Source organism: Bos mutus, chromosome 5, assembly GCF_027580195.1.
Source record: "Bos mutus isolate GX-2022 chromosome 5, NWIPB_WYAK_1.1, whole genome shotgun sequence".
In the NCBI taxonomy this organism is placed as follows: domain Eukaryota; kingdom Metazoa; phylum Chordata; class Mammalia; order Artiodactyla; family Bovidae; genus Bos; species Bos mutus.
In genome coordinates, this window is record NC_091621.1 from 114371749 (window position 1) to 114388610 (window position 16862).

General features: G+C 51.3%; 1 protein-coding gene and 1 long non-coding RNA gene across 4 annotated transcripts in view; one reads left to right on the forward strand and one right to left on the reverse strand.

The window, feature by feature from the left end:
- Window positions 1-13624, reverse strand: part of LOC138987996 (uncharacterized) — a 27084-nt gene extending 13460 nt beyond the window's left edge. For all 3 annotated transcript variants that reach the window (XR_011464352.1, XR_011464351.1, XR_011464350.1), the window contains exon 1: window positions 12670-13624. This is a non-coding gene — a long non-coding RNA (uncharacterized lncRNA). The remainder of the gene's footprint in view (window positions 1-12669) is intronic.
- Window positions 11404-16862, forward strand: part of CCND2 (cyclin D2) — a 27967-nt gene continuing 22508 nt past the window's right edge. Inside the window, exons 1-3 of the mRNA XM_005897940.3 lie at window positions 11404-11905; window positions 13631-13846; window positions 16421-16580. Of these exons, the coding sequence (XP_005898002.2) occupies window positions 11711-11905; window positions 13631-13846; window positions 16421-16580 (571 nt within the window). The 5' untranslated portion in view covers window positions 11404-11710. The remainder of the gene's footprint in view (window positions 11906-13630; window positions 13847-16420; window positions 16581-16862) is intronic.

The following is a 16862-nucleotide window of genomic DNA, read 5'->3' on the forward strand; positions in this document are numbered from 1 at the left end:
GGAAGAATTGGAGTGTGTTTCCTAAATTTTAATAATTTGCATATAATTTTCCTGATTTTTAAAAGGTGTATCTATATATCACTGCTTCAACTTAATTTTTTAAAAAATGGATCCTTTTTTAAAACTTAAATACCACTATAGTATTTGTGTAACTATGAGTTCAATATGTTGCATTTTTTTCTGCTACTCATTAAAATAAACCTCAAAGCATTTAAATAGAAAATGCTCCTCCATGTACCAACTACCTCACTTTGGTAAACAGTGGATTTGATATGTAAGGATCTCTCCACTTCTATGATTGTGTAAATGTGTTCTCCTTTGTCCCTTGTACAAGCTGGAAGATTATGAAGGTTGGAGGATTATCTCTGAGTACATGTCTCTCTGAGGATGAAGTAACAGGATGTTTAGAATTGACTTGTTTGAGATTAAACCATGTTGGCAGAAGCCACTGAGGAACTGACCCACAGTGGTGTGAACAGTGGGTAGAGACACCCCACTACATTCTGGGGACTAGACCTCACCTCTCATAACCCCAAGTCTAGTGCTTTCTCCATGACACCATACACCATGTTTAAAAAAATTACAGGGGACTTCCCTGGCTGTCCAGTGGTTGAGACTCTGCGATTCCACGGCAGGGGGCATGAGTTTGATCCCTGGTTGGGGAATTAGGATCCTGCATGCTCTGTGGCACAGTTAACCAAAGTAATTAATTAAAAAATAAATCTTAAAATGATACAGAAACGTCCAGAAACTCTCCCAAAGGTAACTGCTTATTGTTCTTGCTCAGTTGCTAAGTCATGTCTGACTCTTTGCAACCCTATGGACTGCAGCACCCAGGCTTCCCTGTCCTTCACTGTCTCCTGGACTTTGTTCATATTCATGTCCATTGAGTCAGTGATGCTTTCTAGCCATCACATCCTTTGCTGCCCTCTTCTCCTTTTGGCTTCAATCTTAGCCAGCATCAGGACCACGAAATTCTTCTTCTCAGCAGCCAGGCTTTTTTTTTTTTAAGACTTCTGTTGTTGTGGACCATTTCAGTTAAGACCAAGTCTTAATTGAATTTGTTACAGTATTGTTTCTGTTTTGTGTTTTGGTTTTTTTGGACTGAAGGCACGTGGAATCTTAGCTCTCCAACCAGGGATTGAACCTGCACCCCTGCACTGAAAGACAGTGTCTTAATCACTGGACCGCCAGAGGGAAGTTCCCCAGTACCCACACTTTTAAGAAGGAAATAGTCTCAAAACACATAATTTTATATGGTAAATAATTTACGTTAAGTGGATTTTGCTCAATGAATGACATTTCTCACATGTTCAAAGCAATGAAAAGTAGGACAGAGCAGAAAGCTCTCCTTGCTTACTCTTAGCTGTTAGGACGCAAGGAGGAATGTCCAGTCTAAAGACTGCAACGCTGGAAGTCAAAGGAGTCACTTGATGCCCTGGGAGTTCCATCGAGTTCGGAATAAGTTGCTGAAGAGAGTTGCTGAAGAGAGGCCCACAAGGCTCTGAGTGGTCACTTAGTCAGGCTACCTAAAGAAGGGTCTCTGAGTGAGGATCCAGTCGAAACTCTATGTCCACACATGCTATGATGGGGCTGTGTCTGGGATGCGGGTGTACGCACTAGGTGAGTTTAAGTTTTGTCCTGGAATTTTCTTAAGCACCAGAACACTCCTATATTCCATATATTTTTGCATTCCGTGAAGTTTAAAGGCTACCATCTTCTTCTGCTGACTTGGGACAATGAAAGTAGTCTTTTCATCAGCTGACAACAGAAAGCAAATGCTCGCCTATGTAACGTACTGAATTTGAAAGCTTTCAAGGGACTTCCCTGGAGGTCCAGTGGCTAAGACTCTGCACTCCCAGTGCTAGGGGTCCTGGGTTCAATCCCTGGTCAGGGAACTAGATCCCACATGCAGAAACTAAGGGTTCTCATGCCAAAACTAAGAGTTCTTGAGCTGCAACGAAGACCCAGAACAGCCCCAATAAATAGAAACAAATATTTCTTTAAGAAATAAAAAGTAAATAAAAGATTTCAACCTATGAGGAGTTAATATCTCCCAGATACCTAGGGAGTGAGAATACATCCACCCAAATTCACAATTTAAGATTTTTTAATGTTAAACATAAAATACATAAAAGATGCTGTAAGATACAATTCCCATTTTGATGATGATGATGATAAAGCCACAGGAACTTGAGAAACTTAGGGCTGAAAGGGAACTTCACGATCCTTTACTCCAGCTAGCTAATATTGTAGATGAGAAAGGAACATCAGAAATGGAAGCACTTAAGCTATCCCCAGGTCACACTGCTAGAACCAGAAAATGAGAATTCTGACTTCTAGGCTGGTGCCATCTCACCAACATGGTGCCAAGGACAGATGTTTCCTTTATGTATTTTAGGAGACATCTGAGCTCATAATAAGAGGTCTATACTCACTCTGCTCTCTCAACATCTGGATGAATCAGGATGAGTATTAATAAATGAGCCACTTTTGACCTCAACTTCCCTAACCAAAGGAGTGAAACGCTAATCAATACTCTGTCTGATTCAGGGAAGGTTCATTCAGACGAGAAACAGATGGTCTGGGAAAAACAGCTACTCCAAGAAACGACTGCTTGCAGACGGATGGACCAAGAAAGGAGTCTGGGTACTTTAAAAGGACTGACCAAACCCCAGACATGTAACCCATATATCCAACCAACAAGTTCCAATAGATTATTATCAAATTAAGAACACAGTTCAAGAATAACTTAAGAAAAATAATTTTAAAACACTATGCAGTCCAAGGAATAACTACTTGTGTAGACTGAATTTTAAAGAAAATATAAATCTCCATGCCCCTGCCTTAAGGTGGGTGGCATAAGGTGGGTAAGACACAGCATCTCACTCTATGCCTTCTGTTCTAGGTTTTATTAACTTTCTTAAAGTTAATTAAGAAAGTTAACACATTAACTTTCTTAAAGCGTTCATGTATGGGATGTTAATTCTTTCCCAGGCTTGATCCCTAGACAATGGGCTTGTTAAGGACAGGGACTATATTATCCAATACTTTTTCCTCCATGCAAACCTTACAAAACGTTCATTTAGTGTCCAGTCTTCATACCCTCCACATCCCTGACTTCTAGCACATTGTTTGACACCTGGTAAGGACTCAGTTTGTATCAAATAAATGAAACAATAAAACACAAAAGCCAAAGGCAATTTCCTAAGTATAGAAACCGCTGCATATCTGACTCCTTCATTAAAACCACTTAAATTCTACCTTACAAATCTGAAGCGTGCCCTCCGACATGCTCTGCTGTACTTGTGCACAGACCTGCGATGTTATCAGTTTAACACATATGTGATCGCTCAGCATGAATAACCTTGATGAATACTATATAGAATTTCAACTGCAGACTCCCAGACACAGAAGGCATATTCTATGACTGGCCAAAATGTGATGAGGGTCCATCATCCATTCCCCTGTTTCTAAGCAAGACTACATCTAATCTATAGCAGAGAGCCAGGTTTCTTAAATCTGAAAGAGCTCCACTGAGTGAAACATACAGGCAGCCAAGGTAAAGTCTTAAGTGTCTCAATGGAGGGTCAGACCTCAATTTCTCAAGGTAAAGTATGGTTTTCATCCCAAGTGTAGCAGATTTCACTGGAGTTCGATTACCGACTTAACTTAAATCATTTGCTAGATGACATAAAATTGCTGGTAATCACACTACAAAGAGTAATTATCTGAACTCTTCTTGTATAAAGGCAAGTAAATTGAAGCCCTAGTCTATATTCTGCTAGGGAAATTTATAATTAGGTCTGCTATTTTATTTAAAAGAGAGAGAAACATCACAAGAATATATGTTCAGAAGTAGGGGGTAAAAAGAAAAAGGCTATTCACCAGTTTATTGAAATTATACAAAAGGGAATTCATGGGCTGCTATGTGAAACAACTAAATTTCTTGAGTTTAATAGATTTTAGGAAGACCCCACACACAAAATGGCCTGCCCACATGTGATGCGTGATCTAGACTCCCCTCTCTCTCAAAATATTTCTTTAAAATAATATTTCATCATCCTGAAATAATTGGTGCCCATGAGATGCCAGATGTAAGACATTTCATCCGAAACCTTCTGTAAACCATACCATTCACTTTAGAACATCTTCCTTGACACCAGGAAAGACTTTAGGTCCTGAGTTTGCATTTACCTAATGGACTGCCTGGCTGCTCTCAAAAATGGAAACATATGTGGGCACGATGAAGGAAAGGATTTGTAGATTAAGCAAAGGATTTTTCCTGTTCATTTTTAATCCTGTGCCTTTCCCCCTACCTCTTAAGCAACATGACTACTAAATCTTGGTGACTTTTTATTTTCAAAAGCACAAAATCGAGTGCTTTTGCTGTTATTTCCCAGGGAAAAAACCTAACTTTGAGATGCATTTCTTTACAACATGCTCACAATTTTTAAAGAAAAATAAAGTGCAGGCTCACACATATTCACTGGAAGAGAAGGAGATAGGTGGATTATTATTATTTATTATTATCATCATCATTATTAAATAGGGCTTGAAAGAGCATACCTCTGTACGTCACAAAGAAAAAATTATTTGCTTTACAGCTGATGGAATCACAATGAAAGTGTGATTGGAGAGGGCTAACAGCAGAAATAAATTAGGACTTTCTGTTCTAATTTCACCTTCCACATGAACCCCTGTCCTCTGAATTTGTGCTTTTCAAAGTTGTTTATATAATGCATAGGCACAGACTTTGTTTTGAGTTCATATGAGAACAAATGCCCTTACTTAAGTAGGAGTGTAAATCCATCCTAGCTGGGATTGTCCAGCATACTTCTGCAAACTGCTTGCTTTCAAGTCAATCCCAAAATAGAAAGAACATCTCTCTCCAGAGGTGCACATTTTGAAGATTATAAAACTTAAAACATGCTCTATTCCACATTTCAAATTAAAAATGCCAACAAAAGACCACCAAGAAAATAATTTTTGAAAAATTTTCAATCTGCCTCCTGAATTTTGCTACCAGGGAAAAAAAAACCCAAACAAGAACAACAATAAAACCTAAAACCTCAACGAGAAAACTATGTCTCCGGTTTATATTAATTAGTTGTGTTTTTTTTTTTTTTTTTAAGTTTGCAGAATGTGAATTCAGGGTGTTTGTACAGCTATGCTATAAAGTAGACTAAAAAATGTTTACAATCCTTGTGTTTAAAAATTGAAAAATAAAATATGAAATCAGGACCACTTGTTAGAAATATTTTATATTGCTTCAATTTGGTTGTAGCTAATACATAGCCAAATAAAGCCACAAAATCGAAAGAATATTCAATCATACTAGAAAAGTGGACATTTCAAGGCAAATGAACGTTTGAACTTGGGCAAAATTGAAGTGTTTATAAAACAAATAAAAATGACCATTGCTCCAAGAAAATTTCTGGTAGGGGTAGTTTTGATATTTCACTAAGGATTTAAATGTACAAAATGCTTACTCTGACCTCCCAGAACTTAAATGTCTAAAGTGAAGCAGGAGTAAAAGTTAAAAGACATTTGTCTCTTTTGGTTTCTTAAACACTTCTTTGGCTCCTTCCCTTTTTTTTTCTTCAATAATTTATTCTATTTTTCTACCTTTGTACATACAAACCAAGTGCCCATCAAACCAGGCACCAAAAAGCAGGAACTCAAATACAGTTCACTCAGACTGACCTTCAACAGCAAGTATTGACATTTTTTTATTAATTTTAACTCTTTTTTTTCCCCCAGAAGAAACAAAACAAAGTCTCTTGGGTCACAGCAGCAACCATTAAACGAAAAAGAAAGAAATAATGAGTTAAAAATAGAGTGAATGTGTTCAAACGAAGGAAGAAGGTTCATAACCAAAGTCTGACATCTTCAAAAAGAAACAGTTCCACACTTCATATCTGATTCAAACAGAAAGCTTCTCCTTTACATTTGAAACAAATAATTCCACCTCCAATCCACATTTTCTAAGAAGCCCCTAGCTTTCTACATCTGATCCCTGCAACAGTCTCTACCTCACTGAGGTTAAAAGCTAGTTCACATTTGACTATTTTTCTCCCAAACATTCCCACAAACTCCTTGTAAATTTCAGCAGAAATCCAGCATTGTCACCGTGGGTTTCAGGAATGGCACAGTTCAGACATCACCCCCCCCTCCAAACGGAAAGATTAAAAAGACTTTGCCCAAATGTAGGGGAAAGGAAGGTACTTGGGCTCACTCTGCAGCTGCTGTGTTTAGCTCTGGGAGTCTAGGAGGTTCTCCCGGAGCTCGGACACCATGGGGGTACCCAGCGGGTGGGAGGGGAGTCGCCCTATACGTTTGCCCATCGATTTGTGAACTCTTTTGAAAAGTATATAGTTGTAGATGGATTTGCTCCTAACACATTAAAATTCGTCCCAAGCTGCTTCTATGCAGATGTCACATGTCATTTTCAGCGCATCAGCCAGACGGTATTGAAGTAGTGGATGGGGCGGGTGAGGGGGTGGGGTGGCAGGGAGGAAAAGTCACGCGTGAAAAACTCCTGGTGTGAACATATATGCCGAACTCCCTGCCGGGGAACAGAAAGCACACCCACGTCTCCACCACTGGAGAGGCGGAGGACAGCCGGGTGGCGGCGCGTCGCGACCAGCAATCGCGATATTCAATCTGATGTCGCCAACGAGCGCAACTGGACCGCAACCCAAAGAAATTAGCTTTCCCCGGAGCTAGGAGCAGCTCGCGGCTTCCAAAGGCTGAAAATCAGCTCCCCCGGGTGGAAGATGCGGGGGGGGGGGGGCGGGGAGGGAAGGGCTTGGGAGCTGGTCGCAGCTCGGCTCCGGGCGGGCGCGCACGGCGGATCCCAGCGAGCGCGGCGGCCGGGGGCGCGCGGCAGGAGCGCCCCTCGCGAGGTGCCGGCCACGCCGCCGCCGCCGCCCGCCCCCTCCCCCGCCGCTTCCTCTCGCTCTCCCAGCCCCTTCCCCCACGTGTGGGTGACGTCAAAATTCCGCGAAAAAGCCGCGTGGTGGCTCCTCCAGCGGAGGCGCGATTCCGCCGCCCAGCGGGCCCCTCCCGGGCGCCTGGGTGGGGGAGGGCGAAGCAGTGAGCCGGCCGGTTCCCTTTCCTCCCGGAGGCCGGGCCCGCCGACGCCGCGGGCCAGACGCCCCCCGCCCCAAATCTTAGTGGAAAAGTCACTTTTTTTTTAAATAAAGCGAATACATTTCCAGGGCTATTTTCGGCCGCGTGAGGCGTGTCCAGCAGCTGAATCAGACAGGAAGAGGGGGAAAGTTCGGGTCTTTTTACTTTTTATTTTGTTTCCAAGGGAGAGGAGGAAGATGTGAGGTGGGCGAACTGACGGCAGGCGTTCCAGACCCATGACTGTCACATCTGCCGCCCCAGGCACGCAGCCCGGGTTCGAGTTCGGACGTCTGCAGGGCGGCTGGAGAGCGCAAGCCCCCGCCCGACTCTGTCCCCGCAGGGTCCAGGCGCCCCGGGGCCGCCGCGGGCAGGGGGCAGCCGTGCCAAGTCCCGGAAGCGCCCGCACACCTGGTGTCCCTGGGCCTGGCCTGGGGTGGTGGTGGGGGGATGCCTCCCGACGGCTCATCCCCACCCACTCAGCCTCTGTCCCCGTGCGCTCCAGTTCCTGACCTGTCCCTCTCCTTGTGCACATTTTTCTAACTTGCTGCTACCTCCCCCCGCCACTCTCCCACTCGAGCCGCTCCTTCTGCACCCCGTCCGGTTCCTCCCTGGTACCCCAGGCGCCCGGAGCCGGGGCTCGGACCCTCGGCCATCTACTTTCAAGCCACCATCGGGTTTTCGGTTTTGACTGCCTGTGCATCCCTAAATGGGAAAACCCCGACACAGCTCTGCTCTAGGGGGGCAGTAAGGGGTGGGGGGAGGGCCTGAGCCCGAGCTACCCTCCCCTCCCCCCACCCCGCCTGAGCGCCCCTCTGAGGACGCAGCTTCCAGTCGACCGCAGGATCACCTGGCTGGGCGGCGTCCGCCAGGTGAGCTGGGGCGTAAGTGTGCTCAGCGTTGCAGGTTCCTGCAGAAATGTGCCTATAAACACCCTACACCTACAGGGTTTTGTACACTTTCCAACCGAAACTCCACAACGCGAGAGGTGGTGAGCCGGCCCGAGAGGGAATAAAAGTCCAATAAAACTGACGTTCGCTAAAGGTTATCACTGATCCTTCGAAGGGTAGGAATTTTTTTTCCCCTTGAGGGATGGAAAAGGAATAAGGAAGAGCCAACATTCTCCTTCCCCCCGCCCCCAACAGTGACCAGTTTTTACTTAAAAGCTAGAGCACAAGTTTGGTTTTTGTTTTTTTTCTTTCTCCTCTAAACCTACGTCTACACTCAAAGAAAATGCGCAGGTTTGCCCAGAAGGCAACGTCCCTTTTCCCGCGTGCGAGACGGTGTGCTTTTTAACAAGCAAAATTAAGGTTTTAACACATGGTCGGAGTGGCGACCAAAAGGGAAAACTCAGTTTCCAGTCCAAGCCTCCCGGAGACATTCCTGCCAACCTCCGCACCCTCGCACGCCCCACCCCGAGCCTCGGAGCCCGAACCACTGGGGGATGGATTCGCCGCGAGGTTGCAGTTCGGATAGAGTCCGTGATCAGAAGAGGAAGTCAACGGGGAACTGGAAGGAGCGAGCCTGCCGCGCGGGGAGCACCCGCACTGGCGGATCGGGGTGGACGGCGAGGGCGGCGGGGAGAGGGGCACTCGCCTGCGCCCCTCCCCTTCACGACCGCCTCCCCTCCGCCCCCGGCCCCGCTCCCCGCCGGAATTTCTCAGTAAAGCCAGACGGGTTTGGGGTTGGGGGGAGGGAAGGGGCGAGGGGGCCCCTCGGCTCGCTCCGGAGACTTGAGGCCCTGCCACCCAGGCTTTCTCCCCAGGGTGGGCGAGGCCCTGAGGACGACCACCCGCCTCTTCCCCCCCACCCCCAGCCTCCCGCTGCCCCTCTTCAGGGGACCCGGAGCACAGGATGCTTTCTCTGCAGGGAGGTGGAGAAAAGACCGTGCTGCGTTAGTTATCAAGTGATGTCAAGAGGCTGGGGGCCCTGGCCGGCTTCTGTCCTTGCCTGTCGGGGCAGATTTATACTTTAAAAATACCTCTCTCGCCCCCACTGCCTCCAGCCCACACCACCCCCCACTCCTGCAGGCTTTCTTTGATCCGCTCAAAGGTGGTTGAACTTAAGTTTGAGTAGGTCTTTTATGGGGTCTTAAAATGTAAGTTAACGTATTTATCCGGAGTGACTCAAGGCCTGAGTCGGGAAGTCCACGTTGACTGAAATCAATAGGTGATTGTTAGGGACCCGATCTTTTCCGAGGAACACGCTTCTGGGCCCCGGGTGTCACCCGCCGCGCGGGGCTGTTTCATTTTGAGTTTGCAACTTGGGTTTTTCAGCGAGCTTTTTTTTCTTCCCGAAAGCTAATGGCTTCCACCGCAATTAGACATTCTCCTCGCCCGCCCCCTTCCCTCCCCTTTCTTTACGTACAGTCGATGGGATCCTAATTCCTGCGCTATTGATAAGGTCGCGGGCGCCCCGGCCTCTCACCAGCCCCCGCCCGCCCCATCCCCGCTCTCCCTCCGCCCTCCCTTCCTTGGCTTCCTTTTGATGTAGCGGGGAACGCGTCCTACTAAAAAAAAAAAAAAAAAAGTAATCTGCCCGGTAACAATCAGCGCGCAGTAGCAGGAGACCCAGAGCTATTGGCTATGCAAATAGAGGGAGGGGAGACGGCGCCCCAAACTCTTACTCACCCTTTTAAAGCGATAGCCCCCTCCACCCACCCACCCACCCACCCACCCCTTCCGCCCCACCCTCGTGGAAAGGGGCTGGCCCCGGGGGCCGGAGTTAATCGCTCGCACCTCTGGTTTTCTGCGCGCTCCCCGCGCTCCCTTCCACCTCCCCCTCCTTTCAGGGAACCGCTCGCCCGGTTCACCCATCCCGCTCCCCCCCGCCCCACGCTCGCCCTCCGTGCCCCGGTTCTGAGACCCTCCTTGCTCCGCGAGGGAGGTGCTGGGCTGACCTCGGGGTGTCGCGAGAGCCCCGACCCACACGGCGCTCGCCGCACGTGCCAGCTCGGCCAGCACCCGGGACGCAGGGCCCGCTCCTTTCCCCCTCGGAGTAAAATAGCACAGAGGGCCGGGTGGTGGTGGTGGAGGGGGGGGGTGGTGGCGGGAGGAAGGAGGTGAGGAAACGCCCCCGGATCCCCTCCCAAAGCGGCTTTGACCCGAGGATGCGTCGGAGCACGTGTCGGAGCCGACCGCGTCTCTACCGCAGTCTAGTTCTCGGGGAGAAAGCCCTGGCTGCGATGGAGGCGTGAACCCGGAGGGTCCGCGAGGGACCCGGGGTGGGAGATCTTGGGCCTCGGAGCAAACGAAGGGTGGTGTCGTTTGCGCTGGGGGAGAGACAGGGAGCCCAATCTACCCCCTCTCTCGCCCCCCTCCCCGCCCCCCGGGCTATTTCCTAGAAAGCTGTATCAGGGTGGCCACGCTCGGCGCAGACACCTCGGGCGGCTTGTCAGCAGATGCAGGGCGAGGAAGCGGGTTTTTCCTGCGTGGCCGCTGGCCGCGGCGGAACCGCTGGGAGCCCTGCCCCCGGCCTGCGGCGGCTCGGGGCGCCTCCCCGCGTCTCCCAGTGGCGCCTGCGGCGCCCCAAGAACGGGAGGGTTTCTGCTCCTAGGTCACATTCTCCCACGTCGAAGAAGCGCCCCCTCCCTCCGGACACCCACCCCTCCGCCTTCTTCCTCTCCCCACACATCTGCGGGGGGTGGGGGGTGAGCAGTGGCATGGGGGGGGGGGGATGTATTCTGGTCCTTATAATCGGGTTTTGGAAACAGGCTGAAAATGATCAAGAACGTACATTTCAGGGCCATATACATACCCTTTCCCTCTGGGTATGCAAAGTTAACTGTTTCCCCAAATCACCCTCCTTCCGGCTCTTATAAGGGATCTTATTTCTCAATCGTCTGAGCCCACCTCATCTTCAGCTCACCCACCCGTCATTCCTGGATCTTAAATTTGTGGGCTGGAGTGTGGCGATCATGTTTGAGGAAGCCAGAGTCGGAGGGTCGTATTTTTGGCGGGATGCACCTACAGAATGTGCTGCAATTACAGGGAATAAGTAGGGATCGGTGGGGTTTTGTGGTTTTTTGGTGGGTTCCCCTATCCAGGGCCCCTGGCTTGGAGGAGAGGGCCTCGGAAAGCTAAGGGAGAGGGTGGGGGGCGGCGCGGGGGACCGCGTTTGAAGTTTGGTCGGGCCAGCTGCTGTTCTCCTTAATAACAAGAGGGGAAAGGAGGGAGAGACTGAAAGGAGGAGGGGAGGGCCGGGAGGGGAGGGAAGGGGAGGAGGAACCGGAGAGGGGGGTGAGGCGAGAGGGAGGAGAAGTAACTGCCCAGCCAGTGTGCGTCACTGCCTCGGCGAGCAGAGAGCCGAGCGAGCTGGGGAGAGCAGACAAGTTTGAAGGGGAGGGCAGAGAGAGTCAGCCGCCCCCGGGGCGCTCCTCTCCCACCGCCCATCCTATCCCTTTCCACTCTTCTTCCCCGGCTTCTCTCTCTCTGCCCTTAACTCCCCACCCCCCAAAAAAACCCTTATTTAGCCAAAGGAAGGAGGTACGGGGAATCCTCTCCCCTCCCCCCTCCCAAAAAAACCCCCCAACTTTTCCAGTCCGGAGATCGCAGGGGCACGAGCGAGTAGCCAGCTGGCCATGGAGCTGCTGTGCGGCGAGGTGGAGCCGGTCCGCAGGGCCGTGCCGGACGCCAACCTGCTCCACGACGACCGCGTGTTGCAGAACTTGCTGACCATCGAGGAGCGCTACCTGCCCCAGTGCTCCTACTTCAAGTGCGTGCAGAAGGACATTCAGCCCTACATGCGCAGGATGGTGGCCACCTGGATGCTGGAGGTAGGGCTGCAGGCAAGCGCTCCGTCGGCCCCCGCGCCGGGTCCCGGAACCTGGGCGAGGGCAGCCTCGGGAGCCCGCCTCCCCACTCCTGCGCCAGAGCTTACCCCCGCGCCCTCGGCGAGACGCGTGGCTTCCTCTCGGTTCCTTGCGGGGGGTGCAAGATTCCCGGGGGGAGAGGGAGAGCAGCGAGGTTGTCCCAGGGCGGAGGGTGGGGGAGCATCCCGAGCGCGTGTGCCTGCATGCGGCTGCCACCTCTTCCCACCGGCACCCACCCCCGCCGCGACCTTTTGCTAAGCCGAGGCTGCTTGCGGTGCCTTGAAGAAGAGAATGGGAGCGTGAACCCCGAAGTTAAAAAGTCAGCTGCGCCCCCCCCTCCCCGCAAAGGCCAGAGCAAATGGGTCCCAGCCTCGGGTCCCCGCATGTGGTCGGGACTCCGCGTTGGCACTTAAGGGGGGAGGGGGAGGGCGGAGGGAGAAGAGAAACGGGGAATTCAGGAGCCCCGGAAGTCACACTGAAGAAACGTGTGTTTTCGGGGAACCCAGAAGAAGCACTTCTTTCCCCTTGCTCCGAACCCTTGCCGTGTGCCCACGTCTGCACGGCTCCGGACCTGCCGTGGTTTCGCCATGTTGCTTTGTAAACTCGGGGGTGGAGCGGCTGGACGCGTCGCCTGCTCTCCCTCGCACCCCACGACCCCGGTCCCCCCACTTCTGATGGCGCCCTCGCTCCCCCATCACCCACCCCGCCCCCTCGTGAAGGTTACTTACGGTTCGGCCTTCAGTTTCCTGGGTGCGGAGATCTGGGTGGGGTGGGAGGGGGAGGAGGTGTGTGCAGGGGGGATAGCGGGGCCCCCCCGAAGGAGAGGCCGGAGCCCCCCGCGCCTCTCTCCGGCGGCTCCCCGTCCTCGAGCGTCCCCCAGCTCTTCGCCACCGTCCCCGGCCTCTGCCCTTGTGGGCCGCGGCCGGACACTCCAGCCGCCGCGCTCTCCCCTGCAAGTTTCCCCTCGGGATCCGAAGCCCCAGGGGTCGCGCTCCAGACCTTCCCGGCGCCCCAAACCTCCGCTGCGGGAAGCCTGGGTCCTCTGCGGGGTTTTCACGGCGAAAGGGCTTTTCTGGGATATTTCCTCGATTTTTAATTATTTTTTGAACCCGTCTCCCCTGCTCCGACTCCGGCCGCCCAGGCTGCGCGGCGCTCGCTCCCTCCGCCCTCCCCCCGCTTCCCCACCTCTTCCCACCCACCCCCCCAAATGCGGCGCCTGGGCCGCGGGGACCCCTCCCGACAATTTTTTCAATTGTCGGGAATGATAGAGCAGGGTCTGGGGATCCGAATGAGACCAAGAACGAGACCCCCGGAGCCTCCAGAATATTTTTATTGATTTTTTGAAAAGATGACGAAATCCAAAAAAGAGAGTGAGTGAGTGCAAGCGCCCGGAGTAGTGAGCGGCCCACGGGGGCGGCGGGGCCGGCGCTGCTGCGCCCTCGGCTTCGGGGTCCTTAAGCCCCTTCACCTTTGAGATTTTAAGTTCCCGGGAAGGACCCCCGCGCGGATGACCATGTAGATTGCCCCCAATTTCCTCGTCTTCATTCTTATCGCTTATTCTACTCCCCTCCCCTCCCCCCAAATCCAATATTTTTGTCATTTCCCGAGATTGTGCGATTTCCCTTTCTTCCTCCTTTCCTGATATTATGGTCTTCCCCCGACCCCGACCCCTTCCCACTCATGTCGTAGGTCTGTGAGGAGCAGAAGTGCGAAGAGGAGGTCTTTCCTCTCGCCATCAATTACCTGGACCGCTTCTTGGCCGGAGTCCCAACTCCGAAGACCCATCTGCAGCTGCTGGGGGCCGTGTGCATGTTCCTGGCGTCCAAGCTCAAAGAGACCATCCCGCTGACCGCTGAGAAGTTATGCATTTACACCGACAACTCCATCAAGCCTCAGGAGCTGCTGGTAATGACTGCCTCCTTCCTGCCTGCTTGCCTTTCTGCTCTGCTCTGGCCTAATCCGCCTTGACCCACCGCTCCCAGAACAAACTCTTAGGACCCCAAATTACCCATCTGTGAAATGTCCACCCTTCGGGAAGCTCTGACCTTTCCTATAGAGACTTTTTGTGTTCCTACTGTGTGCTGGACTGTATATACAAAGTACTCAGGCTCCGCCCATGCATAAGAGCCTCCTTCACAGAGGTTTGGGTTGGTGACACTCATTTGCAAAATGTGTGTGTGTGTGTGTGTGTGTGTGTGTGTGTAGTGGAGGTATACAACACTGTTAATGTTTTAATTAAATTCCCAATTTTCAATCACTGACTTCCGAGACAGTCATCAACCTCACCGTGATCCAGACGTGTTGTGACGTGTCTCCCAAGAACTAGGAGTTCAAAGGTACACTCTAGGGAATCTCTCAGTCTCTCCAGCATACCAGCACATAGTAGCTGTTCACTAAACACCAACTCACTGGCTTTTGAGCAGAGTCAAGTTTGGCCCTTTGTGGGAGGATTCGGAGGCGTGGAGTCCCATCTTCGGTGGGGCTATAACCTCTGTACAGACATGGGGATCTTGTCTGGGCTCTGGTTTTCTGCCAGCAAACCTTTTTCCCACCCAGTAGGACCCTTTGCCTCTGCAGCTTCACCCTTAAGACGTCCATGTAGCCGCAGTGTGGCATTGATTGAGTGGCCCCAGAGGCCCACCCTCAGTGATCTGCACACCCATCTCCCAACTCTTTGGAAGAGAGCCCCCTCTGTTCCTCTCCACCCTCCCTCCCTGCTGGCCAGGCCTGCAGCGAAGTCCACAGGGCCGGGACTGGCTGCCTGAACTGAGTTCTTTGTGAGAGGCCTTCCTCCCTGAGGCTGTGCTGCCACCTAGCGGCAGACATGTGCAAGGACGGGGAGGAATCTCCGAGAATGCAGAGGGGCATGAATGACCTCACCTTTGAACAGCTGCCAGATTTCAGCTGCTTCTGGTTTGGTCGGAGAGGCCCAGAAAGGTGCTTTCTTCTGGGAGATCTGCTTCCTTTAATAATGGTACAGGTCGAGTGGTTTATACTCACATTCTCCCGTGAGAAGGAGAGCTGGAATTTCAAGCCGTCTTGGAAGACCCTGATTGTTTAGAAGGCTGTCTGTGTTTTTACCCCCAACCTCCGGAAAAAAGCGAAGGCCAACATTAAAGCCAGTAAAGACAAACAAATGGGTAGAAATAAGATCCAGTTATTTTTTCCCCAAGGGAGACCAGGAAAAATAATGCTTTTGCATCACTGTTTCATCATGATGGGGGGCTCAGATCTTTTTAGAGCACCCCAATTTTTTTTGAGGGTCTGCCAAGCTAATTTGTATTTCTGCAGACACATCTGCCCTTTCCTAGTCTCTTTATCCCAGAAGTGGAGATCTAGAGGGGTCCTCCTATTTTACCAATGAGGAAGCTAAGACCAGGGAGGGGAGGGCAATGGCGGAGACCACACAGCCGGTGGGTGCCATGGGCAGAATGGGGCTCCGGTGGCTGGGGGGAAGAGAGTCAGTTTCCTGGGGTGAATGTGGGAGCGAGCTGCACAAACAGGCTGGTCTCAGCATCTCATTCTTCTGATGATGATTGATCAATAGACCTGTTTTCCCTCCGACAGCACGTTTTTTTAAGGCATTCTTTTTGACTCGTTTCCCTTGAGCATAATTCTCCCGGAAGTATCTCCAAGAGGGAAAGAAACAAAACATTTTTCAGTAGGTGGGCTGCTGGTGAGAGGCCCACAGACACCGGGTTAGCCCTGCGCCAGCATTTGGGCTGCATTCTTCTCTATGACTTCGAACAAGCACTTTAATCCTCTCCTGAATCCCCTCCAGCCGCAAAACGGGGTGGCCAGTGACCCTCTGGTCCTTTAGTTACGGTAACAAAAACCTGCGCAGACCCGTATGTGGAAGGGTGCGCGGTGTCTGGGTGTCGTTTCCTGGGGTCTTCTGCATTGTGTGTCCAGGGAAAGTCTTAGCAGCAGAGAGGAAAATGGTACTGTTGGCACCGACGCAGGCGAGCTAATTGGTTGCCGAGGATTTGGGCCAAGAAACCTACATTTGAGCTTCATTCTGTGTACATCATTTTTCCAGGAGGATGAAAAAAGTTACTCATTAATCCAGTCACTGATATATACAATAAGTTCCTATCAAAGGGTCACCACAACCTTGGCGGTATTTTACTGTGAATTCAGCCTTCTGGGTGGGCAGGCAAGAGCATCTTCTGGAAGTCAGGGTTGGATGGGGAGGTAGGGTGTGCAGCTGGAGAGGCTGAAGAAATAGCAGAAAGGACCATCGAGGCAGTGGCCACCTGGGCGCTCATTGGTTTCCGGGGAGCTTGACATTTGAAGCCTTCAGAGCCATCACCCACTTCAAAGCTTTAGGACCACTCTGATAAATGGTCCGGCCTTCCAATCTAGCCTTGTCCTAATGAACATCCTCAAAAGACTGGTCTAGATCCCAAGCCTCCCATCCGGGACACTGGGTCAGCCTGTGTGGGTTTTATACTCTTCTCTGCCTCCCTCCCTCCCCAGGAGTGGGAGCTGGTGGTGCTGGGCAAGTTGAAATGGAACCTGGCGGCTGTCACCCCCCACGACTTCATCGAACACATCCTTCGCAAGCTGCCTCAGCCCAGCGAGAAGCTGTCGCTGATTCGCAAGCACGCCCAGACCTTCATCGCTCTGTGCGCCACTGGTAGGAACCGCTGGAGCCCTGGGGGTGGGGGGTGGCTGGGTGCCGAGAAGGGCTTTGGGGGGCTGCAAGGGGAGGCAGACCACAGCCCTAACTTACGAGTGTTTACGGGAGGGGTCCCAAGTAATCTCTATAGAGTCCAAGGTTTCCTTCCTGGGCAGTTTTTTCCTTCCTTTATCTCAGCTGGTATATTTTCTCTCTCTGCCAAACTCATAAATGGTTTACGAGGACAGGTGTGGTAAGGGGAAGAAAAAAAAAACAGCGCCTGTTAAAATATTCTTTATG